Consider the following 15081-nt stretch of genomic DNA (forward strand, 5'->3'; position numbering starts at 1 on the left):
CGTGGGCTTGCACTTCTGCAGTGTATGTGAGAGGAAAAGAAACAAGAAAAAGGTAACGTGTAGCACCAGACCTGGAGCATAGCTTCTGTCTGTTCAAATAAATCACCAGTGCACCTCAAACTGAGCCAAAGCACTGCACTCTGCCACCACCTCCTTCAGTACAGTGAGGAACTTCAAAAATGTAATCTCTGTTTGGCCTGGGGAATCCACAAGTTTGATGTTAATTTTGCAGTAGAAATCCTTCGTGCAGCAGTTAAAAATTGATCCGTATGTATTAACCATTGGGGTTAAGGAGAGCAGAGAGAAGCAACAGCCAGAGTTGGAGATTCATGAATTTCAGTCAGCAGGGGTTACTTTGTTTTCTACCTTGAGTCCTGAATCCCACAGCCCAAAAATCACTTTTAATAAATTCCTCATTAAAAGCATGAATTCTGCTTGAGCCAGAGCCTGCATCTTTGAATAAGTCTCCTTTTCTGAGTATTAAAAAAATGATAGAAAACTCCACCCAACCAGATCACCTTTTAGCTGGTAAGAAGTTTTGTTCATAAGGCTCTTTTTCCAACCTTCAAATGTCATTCTTCAAATTTAGCTGCATCACTTCTCAAATATTAAAAAATGACAATGATCATAAATCTTTCCAATCTAGATGATAGTAGCAGGCTTCATCTTACTTAGCTTTAAGTGTCTAACAGACAGTTATCTAAATCCAAGTTAGCTTTGTGTGCTCTCTTCTGCATCAATAATAATAGAAAAGGTCCTCTGGGGGGGAGATTCATCTGTTATCTTCAGACAGCACGAACTCTCTGAACATGTCAGCTTCAAATCTTTTACCAAAATCAAGCCCAGAAGAGAAACAGCTAATTATTAGATACCTCAGGCAGGGTGGACGGAGGATGCTACCCTTGTTTACAATGATCAGAACAATGCTTTTACGGGATTAACTTCTTTCAGTTCCTTTAGTCTCCCAATAAAAGTTTTCCTCTTTCTCAAAAAAAAAAATAAATATATATATATATATATATATATATATATATATATATCTTCTCTGAAGCTCTGTGCTAGGAATCATCTGTTTATCTGTCCCAGAAGCAGACTTGGCTTTTTAGCTAGAGGAACATTCTGGACACTAATACATCTATGGCTTTGTTCTTGTCTATAGGGCTCTGATGTACAGTCAAAATTTTAGCATCTACTGCATAAAAACTGACCAAAACTAGTGGCAACATTCACACACAGCTGTTAATTGTTTAGGTATTAAGAATTATTATTCAGTACCACTGGCCATTGATGCAGTCAGTTCCTTAAATCTTACCCAGAAGACCTATCAGATTTCTAAACTAAAAAGCTGTACAAAAGGAGTAGGACCATAGCTTAAGAAAAACGCATGGGGTATGTGGTAAAGGGGCCCTAGGGCATGAGAAAACTCAGTCTCTTCAGCTGCAGTTGGGCTTAGTATTGTAGCTTCCTGGTTTTCAGCAATTAATCTCAAAAAGGACAGTGCTCTTTCATACCTTACCATTTATGGTTACAGAAAGCTTCGTAATAGGGGAACAAAGTTAGGAGTTCAGCCACAGCAAAGTAAACCCAGAGAAGTACATGAAAAGAAAAAAGAAAAAAAGTAATAAAAATCGTCGTAAGCAAGAAGTTCCACTACTACCCCAAGTCTGTCGTGTAAGAGAAGATTTTTCGTCAGAGAAGGAAGCCTTTCAGCAAAAACAGTAAGTATATTTCTAAGGAATCATTTTTCCTTGGGAGCATGCAATAACTTTGGTTTTTGAAAACTGCAGTGTTTTCAGAAGCATCAACCTTTCTAAACCTGTAGCACTGTGAAGGACAGCCCATATGCTACAGAAAAGTTCAGTTTCTCTCTCTGTTGTAACTGTATGCAATCTGATAATTCTCCATAACTATCAGCAAAGGTAAAGGTAATATTTCCACAAACAACAGAATCTTAGCAGTCTGCAGCCCACATGAGATCATAGCTTTTATTCATTTTAATAGTAAATACTCCTTTACTCTTCTGAGTTTCATGGCTTTAGGTGTTCAGCATTCCTTTAGAGGCTGTGCTTATCTACCTCTGCTTCAGTTACGAGAGGAGCCAGGCAGTTGAACTCTTTCAGGCTTCCCTGAAATATACTCGTAAAATGGTTCATTCTGTGAAGCCCTGTAATGCACACAATCCAAAAGAAGCACTCTAGAAAGATTTCAGAATTGCTGAAATGAGCAAATAAGTTTTTCCTCTTTTTTTTTTTTTTTTTTTTTTTTTAGGAACCACCAGGTTTAAAAGCTAACAGAATTACTCTTAAACAACTGCACAGGTTTTTAGACAACCAAGCTATCTTCTTTAATTCACTGTAGTGTCACATCTGGTAAAGAGTTCATTAATAAAGTAAAATGATACAGTATATTTCATAAAATAAATGTAGTTGTATCATGTTACACAACCAAAATATTGCTGCTTCAGGTTTCCAAGACAGCTGCAGAAGTACATGGCAGAATCTTCTTTTCTGTGCAAATTTCCATTGAGATTCAGCATCACCTTATTCTATAACACCTTCTGTGCACAGAATTCTTTTTAAGTAATGGGTTCTTTTCAATTTGCAATGAACAAAACTGATGTTCCCTGGTCCCAGCACTCCCGGTAAAGGCAGGCCTGTTAACCAGCAAGAAGTGCTTATAAACACTGGAGTAGGAAAGGGAGGGTGGGGAGAGGGGAAGCAAGCACCATCACAAATGTAGTTTTGACTTCAGGCCTGTTGTATGGTGGGGAGGCGGCGGGGCAGAAGATGGGGATGAGGGCAGGACTGAAACAGAAAGCAAGAAGAATCTAAGCAGTGTTAAGATACTCATGGAAACAGGGAGGCAAGTGTGAGTGATCAAACTAATTCTGCTCAGAGACAGTAGTGAACACGTAAGCTGTGCAGCTGTGCCACGGTAACATAACCGGTACAGGGCTCCTATTTATAGATGTAGAGCTTACGATTGTCCTCTGGTTCACACACAAAGTACTTGGCCAATAAACTGGCGATGAATACTATGCTCCTCTTGCGCAAAGCCAGCAATTTTTATGTTGTCTGTACAAGGTGTTTCGAGAATAAAACCAGATGACTATTAAGTTGGCACTTGATAGGAGAAAGTAAATGGCTATTTTGTATGCAGAAGCAGTAGAGGCTAAAGGGTCCAGGCTTGTTTAAAAACTCCTCATCGCTTTAGACACACGGATGATTTGCATCACTCTTCTTGGTGTGATGTAGTATTAGCACTTGATGCTCATCTGAAAGCAATACGTAAATGCTCACTGGAAATTCACCATATGGTGTAGGATAAACCAGCTCAAAAAAATTACTAGCTCACTGTGAATATTTATTCCCAGTTTAAATTTCAGAGAAGGGTTTAGCACCCTTTCTTCTACAAGCAAGCCAAACACATCAGTGCTATCAATACTGCCATACACAAGTTAAGAGCAGCCTGGAATAGCCAGAGGGAGAGGTCCCATTCCAACTCACTGTGGTCACAGCATTGGAAACTCCTCAAGAGATGGGAGAGGAGGTGGCAGAGGCTTCCCACTGAGTATCAAACATGTCTACTAACCAATACTAACTAATAGCGGACTATTCCAAACCTGAGCAGATGGCATCCCTAGGATTATCACCAGCAGCTGTCAATGAAGTGATTATACATTGAAATTGCACAGCTAATGTACTGTATAATTTAACTAGACTGAAGAAGATTAGGGAGAGCGAATGTTATGAAAAGATTTGGAGCTTATATTTTCCTAATAATTACAGAGGCACCCCACAATCTTCAGTGCAAAAAATGCATTTTGATTTGGTCTTGAAGGCTAGACTAAAACCCACATTATATGCTTCAACATCTTCCAATTTAAATATGCTCAGAGACTTCCTGGGCCAACCAAGTCCTCTGCAGTGCTTCATTTTTCAAAGATTTAATGATTTTGTCAGAGAAAGCACTTATATGAGCTCTTTCAACATTCCTCCTAATATACTTTGACAGATCTAGGAGTAGAAGAGAAGAACTAATCTGAAAAAATTGAACCTTTTAAAGAATGGGGAAATTCCAAATAAATACATTTTTCTCTATGCATGCAGCATCCCTTTGTCTTGAGTGCCAGAAAATGCAGGATTTTTTTTTTTTTTTTAATTTGAGCACGAGAACTTAAGAGTATTTACAACAAAGGAAAAAAATGTACATAGTTTCCTTCACTGGACCTGGGTTTCCTCTGAAATTATTCTGCACAAGCATGAAATATTGTTACAGGTTTTTCTGGTCTTCTGAATTGTAAAGCATTAAAAAAAAGCAGCAGGAAGTTTCAGTTTTAGCGATCACATTTACATCTGATCTGGTGCAGCAACACAACAGTGACGTGAACACCTCTGATTTACGCTGCCTGAAGACCTAGCTGGTTATTTAATGTTTACAGAAGCACTCTGTGAGATATTTTTAGACCATTCTTGTTAACATTCTCTGCATAATTCATATGTCCTTATTCTCTTTGGGGCGGAGCAGACATCTGAACTGGGAGAGCAGAGGCAAACAGGAACACCCAGCAGCCCACACAGAGAACCAGGGTCAGGTGGCCCAGCTGCTGTGAGGGTGGGGAACAACGCTGCACAGAAAGCTGGGAAAATCTCTTGGCCACTTATGAAAATTTCCAATTTACACATACAAATTTCTTAAGTGTCTTAAAGAGGTAGTCTGGCAGTTAAAGGTGATAAGGAAGGATCAGCTTACTGGTACTTCTGCTGCGTGTGGGGCTGACATTCAAGCAGACTGATGGGGCAATTGCATTTCTCGTTAATTCTTTGGTTAATCATCCCACAGTTCTTGTTTTCCGTGTAACCAGGGGGTCTGATTACTCCACTATTTCTCAGCATAACTTGGACAGCCAGGTAAACATTGTGGTTCATCTAAAACTCAAGATATTAACAGCACTAGGCCACTAAAGTTCTCCATAAGTCATGGTGGCAGTACCAACAGTTCACATTTTCATTTTCCCACAGAATTAATTAAAGATTAATAGTTGTTACTGTATGTAAGAATTTCTTGCTAACAACACAGGTTTTCACTTGTCTATCATTAGCTTCCCACTGAGTCATAAGGAACTGCCATTCAGGTACCACACAGTGTAAAGTGCCCGTGCTCCAGGACCAATGATGCTCTTTTATTCCATTTTCCCCTCTGGCCAAGCTGCAGAGTAGGTAAAGGAGAGTCAGTTTAATATCAATTGGTCTTAAGGTGTTGTGTTGTACAGTGTTGCAATATTTTAAATATTTTGGAATTCTTTGTTTTTTGAAAACGTTGGTTCCACTTTTCTCCCACAGAACTGAAAGAAACGACAGGTTTCCAAGGGACAGTCACTACCAACAGGTACCCAAGTTTCCTTGCGGGGTGCCCGTGCCTCTGTGTGTGGTTACACACAAGTATGGAGGGACAGCATGAGCACGCTGACAGTGCTTGATGCCACATATTCTATATATAGCCCCATAGACAAAGAAAAACACAATACAGCCTTATTTAAGAGCATTGGCTCACATTGTGTATTAAACTCAAATTCCAGTAGGCAGGTAAGGTTCATCCTATGGCAATTTCCAACTTAAGATGCTTCTTACAATGCCACTGAATTATACATGATCACCAGAAAAACAATTCCCCTCAATGCTGTAGACAAACTTCACATTGGGTATTGATGTTTTATTTAAAGTAGAATTAAATATGGGACTGGACAAAATTCAGTATTCCACAACTCCTTTTTTTCCTAGGAACACCTCAAAATGGCCTTTCATTTTGATATGATGTACTAGCAACTTCAAAATACATACTTAAAACATTCTGTAACTAAACTGAGTTATGCTAAATGACCAAAGCTGTTTTACTGTCCATAGTCTTCTATATTTTTAGTGTTGTTAATAATGACATTCAGGTGTTATAATAGTCTAAAAATAGTAGCATTGCAATGTTCAAATACTTTTTTCCTTTGACGATGAAACAGTCAAAGGCAGGCACTTTTACCAGTGAAAAGCAAAACTAATAGGAAAGAAAGCAACATTCAGATTATATTCACCTTCTTTCTTTTGAGAGCTGATGGTGTCTTTATTTCACCTTTCACCAAACTGGGTGTTGTCCCCCATCTGCAGTAATGCCACAGCTATGCCAGCCTGGGCCAGCTCAAGACCATCTACTAATGGCAAACCTGAAGACCCTATTTGCTAACTTTGGCTTGTACCCGTCTTGTACTGTATCTGAACTTAAACCTTGGTATTTGCTCCATTGCTTAGCTGAACACAGGTGGATTTAGGCAGGCACCACACTGGCCTGAAGGCCAGCCAGTAAGGATAAACACGAAGCAGTTGCACACGCCCGAAGCTGAAATCCTGAAAATGCACCAGCTACTGCATGATGCTGTGCACTGCTGTCTTGCACATGAGAACAGGACTGGAACCCGTTTCAGCATGTACAGAACATATTTTCCCTTTCTCCTTCAGCTCTGCTTTCCTTTCTTCTCCCCAAAACCTCCACACAAATCTTGCCAGTCTCATCATTTGGCATAACTATGGCTTGCACCATGTTTTCGTGAAAAAACAAAACCCCACAAAGCCTCAGTTACGGCTGTCAGTGCCATAGGTACTGGTGATGGGTTGAACTCTCAGTGGCTGTTATGGCTCATATATTAATCCTATACAGCAGTCATGCTGATTTAATGGCATAGGGCTTTCACAGCAATTATTTTCAGATTATCCAGGAATTAGCAAGATAATTTAAAATGCTGTTTGACAAGGGAGTGGGGAAGGAAATGGCAGTCACTCGTGAGCTCAGGTTCAGGCAGCTTTGCCCGAGAGTTCCCCCGGTGTCACACCAACACCAGCACTTCACGGTCTGTGTTCTCCCACTAGTGCCAGCAGCAGTCCTGACCCTGTGCTTGTGCTGAAATGATAGCAGTTTGAACTGCTGTGTTTTCTAATCCTGTTCAGTTGTGTTTGGTGGCATCCTACTACTTTTGCCTAGAAAACCCAGCTTTTCTCCTCTGTTTGGTCGGACATCAGGTTTAGAGCACCCCACATGGGCAGGGCCAAACAACGAACATGCAGAAGTCAGAACCGGGCATCTCAAATATTAAATTTTAAATTACTTCATCTCTTATTTCAAAAGTCAACCACATTTTGGACTAATCCAGAAGAAAAGGCACAATGTAAAAAGGATTCCTACTGTAGGAAGATTTGCCCTTCATGCACCCTTTACCAATACACAACACTATCTCTTACTTCAGAGAAGCATAAACATAAAAATAGACTGAATTAAGGCTGAGGACAATTGGGCTGTTAACAGAACTCTCCCAAAAAGTAATCAGGTTTTCCTACCCCCATCTCCTATCCACCCCCCCACCCTCCCCTTGGTTTTTAAAGTACTATGTGGGAAATATCAGAAAGTAAAAAAGAAGCCTACTGATATACTGATAACAAGAAACACAGTAACTTTTATTTTTTGAAATTCTGTTTTTTGCAAAAATGGGAGTGTTCCTCCATGGGATACATTGTATTTCAGAAACTTGTTACACAACTACCATACCTGTAGGCAATCCTAGTCATGTTTCCCTCTCCTCTCTGTATTTTATTTTATACCAGAAAGACATTGTTCAGATTTCACAACTCTAAATCATGTTGGGAAAAAAGTTGGTGACTGCACAGAAGCGAGGGGAGACAAGAGCCCTTTGCCTGGGACTGGGAATGGTTGCGTGCTCCATGATGATATATTTTTTTATTGGGATCACCATTGTGCCGTTCTACACTAAAAGGTAAAAACAGTCACTTCTCTATGAGCAAAATGCTATTTCTTTTTCCTATCAGCATCAAATACAATCATTAAAACAGTGCCAAAATATGCTAGTACCTTGCACAACAAATAAAAAATATATTCTTCAAAAGCTCATAAGAATTGAAGACAGAAGAAAGAAGAAAGAAAAAAGTGAGCCAAGAAGTCATCAGGCATTTACAGGTGAGCACAAGAAAGAGGGAATTATTGCGTTCAGGGCTAGAATGAGAATTAACTAAAACATAACATTTACTATGAAAACACGTAAAATAAAAACAACCATGCTTATCAAAGCTTGATAATGGAAAGCTAAGTCTCGCATAAATAATAAAAAGAAAAAGCTTCTCCATATGCAGGAGGGTGTGTTGTTTTTAATAAAAATATAAACACTTGAGCAACAGAAGTCACAGTAAAATTGTTTGATTAACAATCTGTATTTTGCCTCCAAATCAACTATCATGAGAAGCTAGCAGCTTCAACAGCCCAGCCGACCACAGCAAATGTTGCAGAATACAACGAATGCTGAAGAAGTTACTATTACCCACATTTTTATTTCATTTTGCAAGTTCTGCCTCCATGCACAAAACCAATTTGCACAAAACCGAAGAAACAAGACAAAGAATGCAGCTCAGTTTTTCATGCGTGAAAATTTTGGTGGAAAAAGCAAGTACATCCACTTCATTTTTCTTGCTAAGTGCACCTTTAAGGTCAAAAATGTTTGAAAACCAGTATCTTTAAAACAGACTCATTTACTTTTATGTATTTTCCAGCCTCCTTATTGCATTACAAAACATACTTACTGTAAAAAGATTAGTTTCTTAACAACGGGAGTGGCATTATTTCTTTTTTTTTTGCCACCAAAGTGTATTGCCATAAGCAAAAGCTTACTGTGGTATCAGTTAATGAAGGAGTAACTTTTGAGAAAAAGGGATAAGTAACAGCAAAAAATAAACCAACAAAACAAGAAACTTTTGCCACATAAAATCATACTCAAGCAAAACATCCATGTAATAAAGAAAAGGAGAGAGGAGGGAAACATCGGAACTGAGGAGTTCTGACAATTATTAAGTGAATATAATAAAAATATTTCTGAAAGATGAAAAGCTCCACTATGCTCAGCCAGATATCAAATAATAAGGTCAAGCTTTACCAGTGTACTGCACTTCCAAATATTTACTACCAAACAACAAAATCCATCACAACTTTACTTTCTTGAATAACAATTGAAGCTGATTTCAAATTGGGTTAGAACCCAACTTCAAATCACAGAACACGTTGCAAACAACAAATGTTTTCCTGCATCGCTTTCCTTATGGCAGCCCTTTGCCAGGCACAACCACCAATTTGGGGTGGGCAAAGTGGACTGCACCAGGGTTGAGCAGCTGTGAACCCTACCCGTGCCACTGCTCACAGCCAGCACACACAGATGCACCTCCAGCATGCGACTCCTAACAGATGCTGCTAATGCATTTAAAAGCAATATTTTTTGTTTTGTTTTTTTGTAGTGTTTGGACAGCAGAAACTGTGTGCAAGGTACTCAAAGCTAACATCCAGGACAAAGTTCTCGACCCAAACAACAAAGGCTCAGAGGATGAGGACATCTTTCCTTATCCCTGTCTACAGGTGTGGGTTAATCTGACAGCCTCAGGACAAGAGGTTATGCTGTATCAGACTGAAGATACACTGGAAAGAAATCCTAAGGTACTTACAACACAGATTGAATAATCTCTCTCTGCAGCTATCTAACACCTTTGAGGAGAAGCGGTGATTGTTTTTAAAGCAAGCAGCAGAGTAGGAGTAGGAGTTGTTCCTCTTTTACATGTTAATGTCTGTGCTTAGATGAAGGCATTCAAACAACATTCCAGAAATTACACAATTTGGGATTTTGTTTTAAACATTACATCAAACTTTATGTTCATACTTGTTTAGCAACTACACCAACTAAACATGAATATTTAATATTTCTGAACATTTAAAAATACGTAAGTCTTCAAGTTGAAGAATAATGGTAAGAAATAGTTTTTAAGCTGTGGTTTGCTCAGCTGCTCATTGAATTATGACAGTAGAGACCTGAAGTTAAAAATTGTTTTAAGAGCATAAATCCCAGTGTTACTTCCATTTTGGGTGTATGATATGGAGCAGGGAATAAAGAAAGCAGAGAAAGAGGAAGGGGAAGTGAGGTTACTATTGTGAACATAATGCATGTTTCAGACAGAAAGCAGAAACAAGTCTGTAATTATGGAAGATAATCACCCAGAAAACTCATTTGTCTTTGGTTTGGTCTGCAACTGTTTCCGGCCAGCATGGCAGCAGAAACCTGGACTCCAGGGGCAGGCAGTGGCAGTGTAGGAAGCGCCTGTGTAATGCAGAGACTCTGGGTGTTGCAGTAGAGGAACCTTGGTCAGGCGTTTGAGGGATCTCTTCCCCAGAGGAAGAGTACAGACCGTTGGCGGGATGGAAACATGGGTGCACAGTATTCATTGGGCTTTTGAGGGGTGGGAAAGATTGGGGATGGGGAAAAAGTAGGGTGTTAGCCTTTTGTTTCTGCTTGGGAATCAGCAAAGAGCTCAACATTTTCAGGCTTGCTCCCCCACAACCAGAAGTGTTCCTACACGTGCACTGTCCCAAGCAAGGTCAGGTTCAGCTCAGTTCTAAAACCACGAATATTTTGGAGGCCTTATTCCAGCTCAACACTCTCTAAAGGGGACAAAGTGAAATTCAGATCTTGGATGTCCAAGACTGAAGCACTTTCAGAACCCAAAACAAACATGCTCAGACTACAACTACTCATCTTCTTCACAAAATTCTATAGATTAGAGTTTCACACAGTACAAACCTGACAGCATAAAACACTTAAGCTGAAGTGAATTTTGCTAGCTAGCATCTATCTTTATAGTAACTGTCTCAGGGAAAGCTACATAGAGTGGAGAGGCAAAGCAGAAACTGCCCACTGTAGATTGAAACAAGAGTCTTGTTCACTGCAAGAGGCAGCGATTTGCTGATTTCCCAACTACTGTTTGCATTACTGCAAGCACAAGTCTGCAGGTTAGGAACCGTCCCCTTTCAGCTTTGGCCAGTTTCCAACTTAAGACACCTAAGCATTATTATGTGTGCAAAATAATATTGCAGAAAAGAAACTTATGAACAAACACCAAAAAAAAAAAAAAAGACTATGCTTCAAAATCTAGTTGCATTTCCACTGGAGACTAAATAACTTTGCATTATTACTGTGGCCCAAAATAGTTCCGTGTTACGAGGACGAGTAGGCAGTCTCCAGCAGCCACGCTTTCCTTTTACTTGTTTCTGCGTTACAACTAGAGGTGCACAATGAAGCAACTTCGTTTTCCTGCAGACTGACAAGCCAGCTGTGAGTCTCTGCACAACCAACACATTCCTGCTGTGGCTGGTACCTTGAAGCTCTGTGAGGAATCTGAGCTTGGCACTGTAATAATAAAGTGACATGATCAAAGACTGCAGGTTTATTTCAAACACACATGTATTATTGGTTTCCAACAACATTACTCCAACCAGTAAATCTGCAGACTGGGGGCATAGACATGCTGTCAGAAACAAGGAAGCACGTCAAATGGGTTATGGTCATAAGGAAACCAAGATTATCTCCAGGGATGCTAGCCAAATCACATAGGATTTTGTCAGTACTAGCATGTTTGTTTTACTCAATTTAACTCAGCTACAAACCCTGCATTAGAGTGTCCGTTACAACGAATCACCTTGATTTCTATTCCAGTGCTCGTACGTCCCAGGCAAGTCGGAGAACTCTCAAGAAGTTAAAGCACGAATAGAAAAAATTGCAAGCAATTTCAAAAAATACCAGACTTTTCCATGCTACTATGACCCAGGAGGAACGCAGACCAACGTCATTTTAACCAGACTTTACCCCCCAAAAGGCCTCCTCTTTGCTTTCCTTTGGCCCACGCTCATGTTTACTGGTGGATGTCTCATTATCGTTCTGGTGAAAATCAGTCAGTATTTTTCCATTCTTTCTGCTTGGCAGTAGAAAATCAATATCTCGCATAAGTTGTTGCAAGATATTAAAGTGCGTTTGTTCTGCCTGTCTTTATCTGCATTTTGTGACTTTTAGTATACCAGGTGTCAATCCAAGGGCAGGCATTTCAGAAAACTGAATGGCACCCACTATGGATGGCAATCCACTACATGTGTACGAAAAATAAAACTGATTGCTACGAATGCCTGCAAATACCTCGTAAGAGCACAGACTGAGCTACTATAATTTCCTTGGGTTTTCTGAGGTACAGTTCCTTTACAGAGCTACAATCCAAGTTCACTACTGAACTCCTGTTCCACGTTTTAGACAGGGTCCTAATTTTCTGTCTGGTTGACCCCAATTGGTGTCGGATCCATACGCATAATTTCTGGCAGACACATCCTTTATGTACTTCATTACTGGTACAGTTATATATTCATGGGATACTCCTCCTGTCTGTTGAGAAAAGAAGTTTTGTTCTGGTCCAAAGAGATATTGGTTATCATGGATTTCTGCTTTTGGGAAAGGGGAGGGGGAAAAGCACCTGAAAACAAAATATTCACACACAGACATTACAAAGTCTGCACTCTAAACGTCTAGCACCCATTGTATATGATGAAATATACACATAAAGTGTAGGGTATTGCAAAGCAGGTTATAACAGAAGTAAGTTTTTGTATTTCACTCAAAACTTAACTTTACTTTACTTTGAAACAAGTGTACCACTCAAGGAAGGCTGCCTGCCTGCCATTTGCATGTATTATAAAACTGTTAAGGAAAGGAAGTCACGATATAAAGAATATGGTCATATATTAGAAAATAAACATGTCTGACTAAATACAGAAATCTAACGTAACCACAGCGGTTTGCATGCTTAGCACAAAGATATTTTACAACAGACATATTTGTTTCTAGTGCCAAGACTCTTAGGAATGCTCTGATGCATGTATGGACACATTATCTGTTCTCTGAAAATAACTCCGTTTCAGCTAATTTTCAAATCGCTACTGGACACAGGAGGAACATAAGATACTTCTTGCATGCTATATTTGACTGGAACTTCGGACACAACTAGTACAAGCTCTTTCATCACCCAGCTGATGAACCACTTAGCAGCTATCATTCACAGGAAAACTTCAGGGCTTAGATACAAATCTGAATTCATTAAACTGCAGTGGAAACTTATTCTCATTAATGTGGTACAGTTCTCTATTGTTTATTGTAGAAAAGAGGAAGGCTAAAATGTTAAACCATTACATGCATTTTCCAACATTACTAATGAAACCGTGTCAGAATTTGCTTTTCATCATGATCAGCAAATCAAAATTAGACGAGATTAGCACAAAATAGCAGTTATTAACATCAGCAACACTTATTAAACATACAGCCTGACACCTGTTGAAGCTAATGCACTGTACTGGTACCAAAGGAGGCGAGTAAGCTAGCTATAAATAGACAGAGAGGTTCTTTCAAAGTTTTACACAAGTTTTGTTCTCCAATATAATAGCATTTCTTATCTGGGCAGGAGATATTCCAAGTGAAAACAGGTGGTGCAGGGGAAAAAAACACACATAAATTAGGATGCTGTATTTTTGGGGACTGTCACCAAACTCAGCTTCCTCTTCTGCCCAAATGAAACAGGGGATTTAAATGCAAAAAGCCAAATATTCTAATGTAGAAAATATACAAACAAAATGTATAGGCACCACAGAAGTCTGTTCTTTTTTTAAAATAATGCTTTGCCCATGTATACAGTGCTGATTATTTTCTACAGTCCTGAGAAAGTTTAAAGTCATTAATATTCTTTCCCCTTCACACTTTCTCTTAAAGTTGAAACTGAGTGTGCCAGGTTGCTGAATTACTCTTAAGATTTTGTAAACATTTTTCTATTGTTTTCCATCTACAGAAGTTGTAATTCACCAGAGAAATGAGTTTTAATAACACTCTCTATGCTTCTTACAACAGCACACAAAGAAGCTATGTAGCCTTTGGGGGTTTTTGCTGTTTTATTTTTTTTATATATATATTATTGGATTATACCATCAAGTCTACAATACATCTGATAAATAAACCACTATTTTTCTGAGATCCAGCAAAACACTTCCTATAAGAAGTGCTTCAATACAAGCAGTGACCACTGCAGTGACAGATGTACACAACTCGCATTCTCAAGGTGGAGTAGATGATACAGATATATATTACAATGTTACAACTCCTGCCAGGAAAGAGAAGTGACAGTACAAGTAGCTAGAGATTAAAGTCATATTTGACTACACATAGCTTTTACCAGCACTGATGCTTAGACTCAGGCACAGTAATAGTGCTTGAGTTGACGGGAACATGCAAGGAACACATGAAAAAAGGGGATAAATTTCAGACCCTGATGAATACGTCAGTTATGTAGGCCCTTTACATGTCTATATGAATAATATTGTTTTGCTGAAACTATTAAAAGTCCTATTTTTCAAGCACTCGGCACAGACTCTCAAGAGTAGTTTTTCTTCTTGATGCCAAATAAAGCTTGGAAGTAGTGATTCTACTGTTGGCAGATGGAAAAGAACAAGAACTCCAGCACTATTTCTGAGGGAACTAGAATTTCTCCCAGGCTATTCCCCCCCCACCCCTCCCCGACTGCAAAAGGTTGTAAAAGGTTGTAACATGAAGCTTATCCCACAACTGGGAAGCTATTTTTCTGGATAAGATAGATTCAGCTTTTCATAAGATCACCTTTCTTCATCTTTGAGGAGGCAGCAATAATGGCAGCTTAAGAGGAACCTGTGGGGCATGGATTTGTTAAGACACCATCTGTGAGACACCAGCATGTTCTTAATGTACATAAACATAGCAGGTACCTTCTGGCTACGGCTGACGATTTTGATTTAAGTGTCCTGCTGACTGGTGCTATTTGTATCACCTCATCCTCAAAGTAGCAACAGGGCAGTTAACACAAAGACTCTGGTCCCCAGAGATTCCTCACTCACTGCATGAACCCACTACACTTGACAACCAAATACCTTCTAGGTGAGTAACTGGTACTTCGTTCTAAGTTTTTTGTTGTTTTTTTTTTGTTTGTTTGTCAAATACACAAACTGAGCTGAAGTCAGAAAATACTTCAAAACAGGAAAAAAAAAAAATATAAGTATTGGAGGCAGGTATCCTTTGTTGACAATGAAAAGTGCTGGTGGCTGGCACACAGGGTGCAGGCCAGCCATACAAACCCCATTCAAGAAACAAACTTGGTCTATAAG

General features: G+C 39.3%; 2 protein-coding genes across 2 annotated transcripts in view; one reads left to right on the plus strand and one right to left on the minus strand.

The window, feature by feature from the left end:
* KCNIP1 (potassium voltage-gated channel interacting protein 1) overlaps positions 1-15081 on the minus strand; it is a 434928-nt gene that overhangs the window by 390506 nt on the left and 29341 nt on the right. The window lies entirely within an intron of this gene.
* On the plus strand, positions 1558-14303 carry KCNMB1 (potassium calcium-activated channel subfamily M regulatory beta subunit 1). Its single transcript, XM_009937479.2, has 4 exons — positions 1558-1718; positions 7641-7810; positions 9333-9528; positions 11576-14303. Exons 2-4 carry the CDS (start codon positions 7674-7676, stop codon positions 11843-11845), a joined length of 603 nt encoding a protein of 200 aa, XP_009935781.1. The 5' UTR covers positions 1558-1718; positions 7641-7673; the 3' UTR covers positions 11846-14303.

This window comes from Opisthocomus hoazin, chromosome 23, assembly GCF_030867145.1.
Source record: "Opisthocomus hoazin isolate bOpiHoa1 chromosome 23, bOpiHoa1.hap1, whole genome shotgun sequence".
Taxonomy (NCBI): domain Eukaryota; kingdom Metazoa; phylum Chordata; class Aves; order Opisthocomiformes; family Opisthocomidae; genus Opisthocomus; species Opisthocomus hoazin.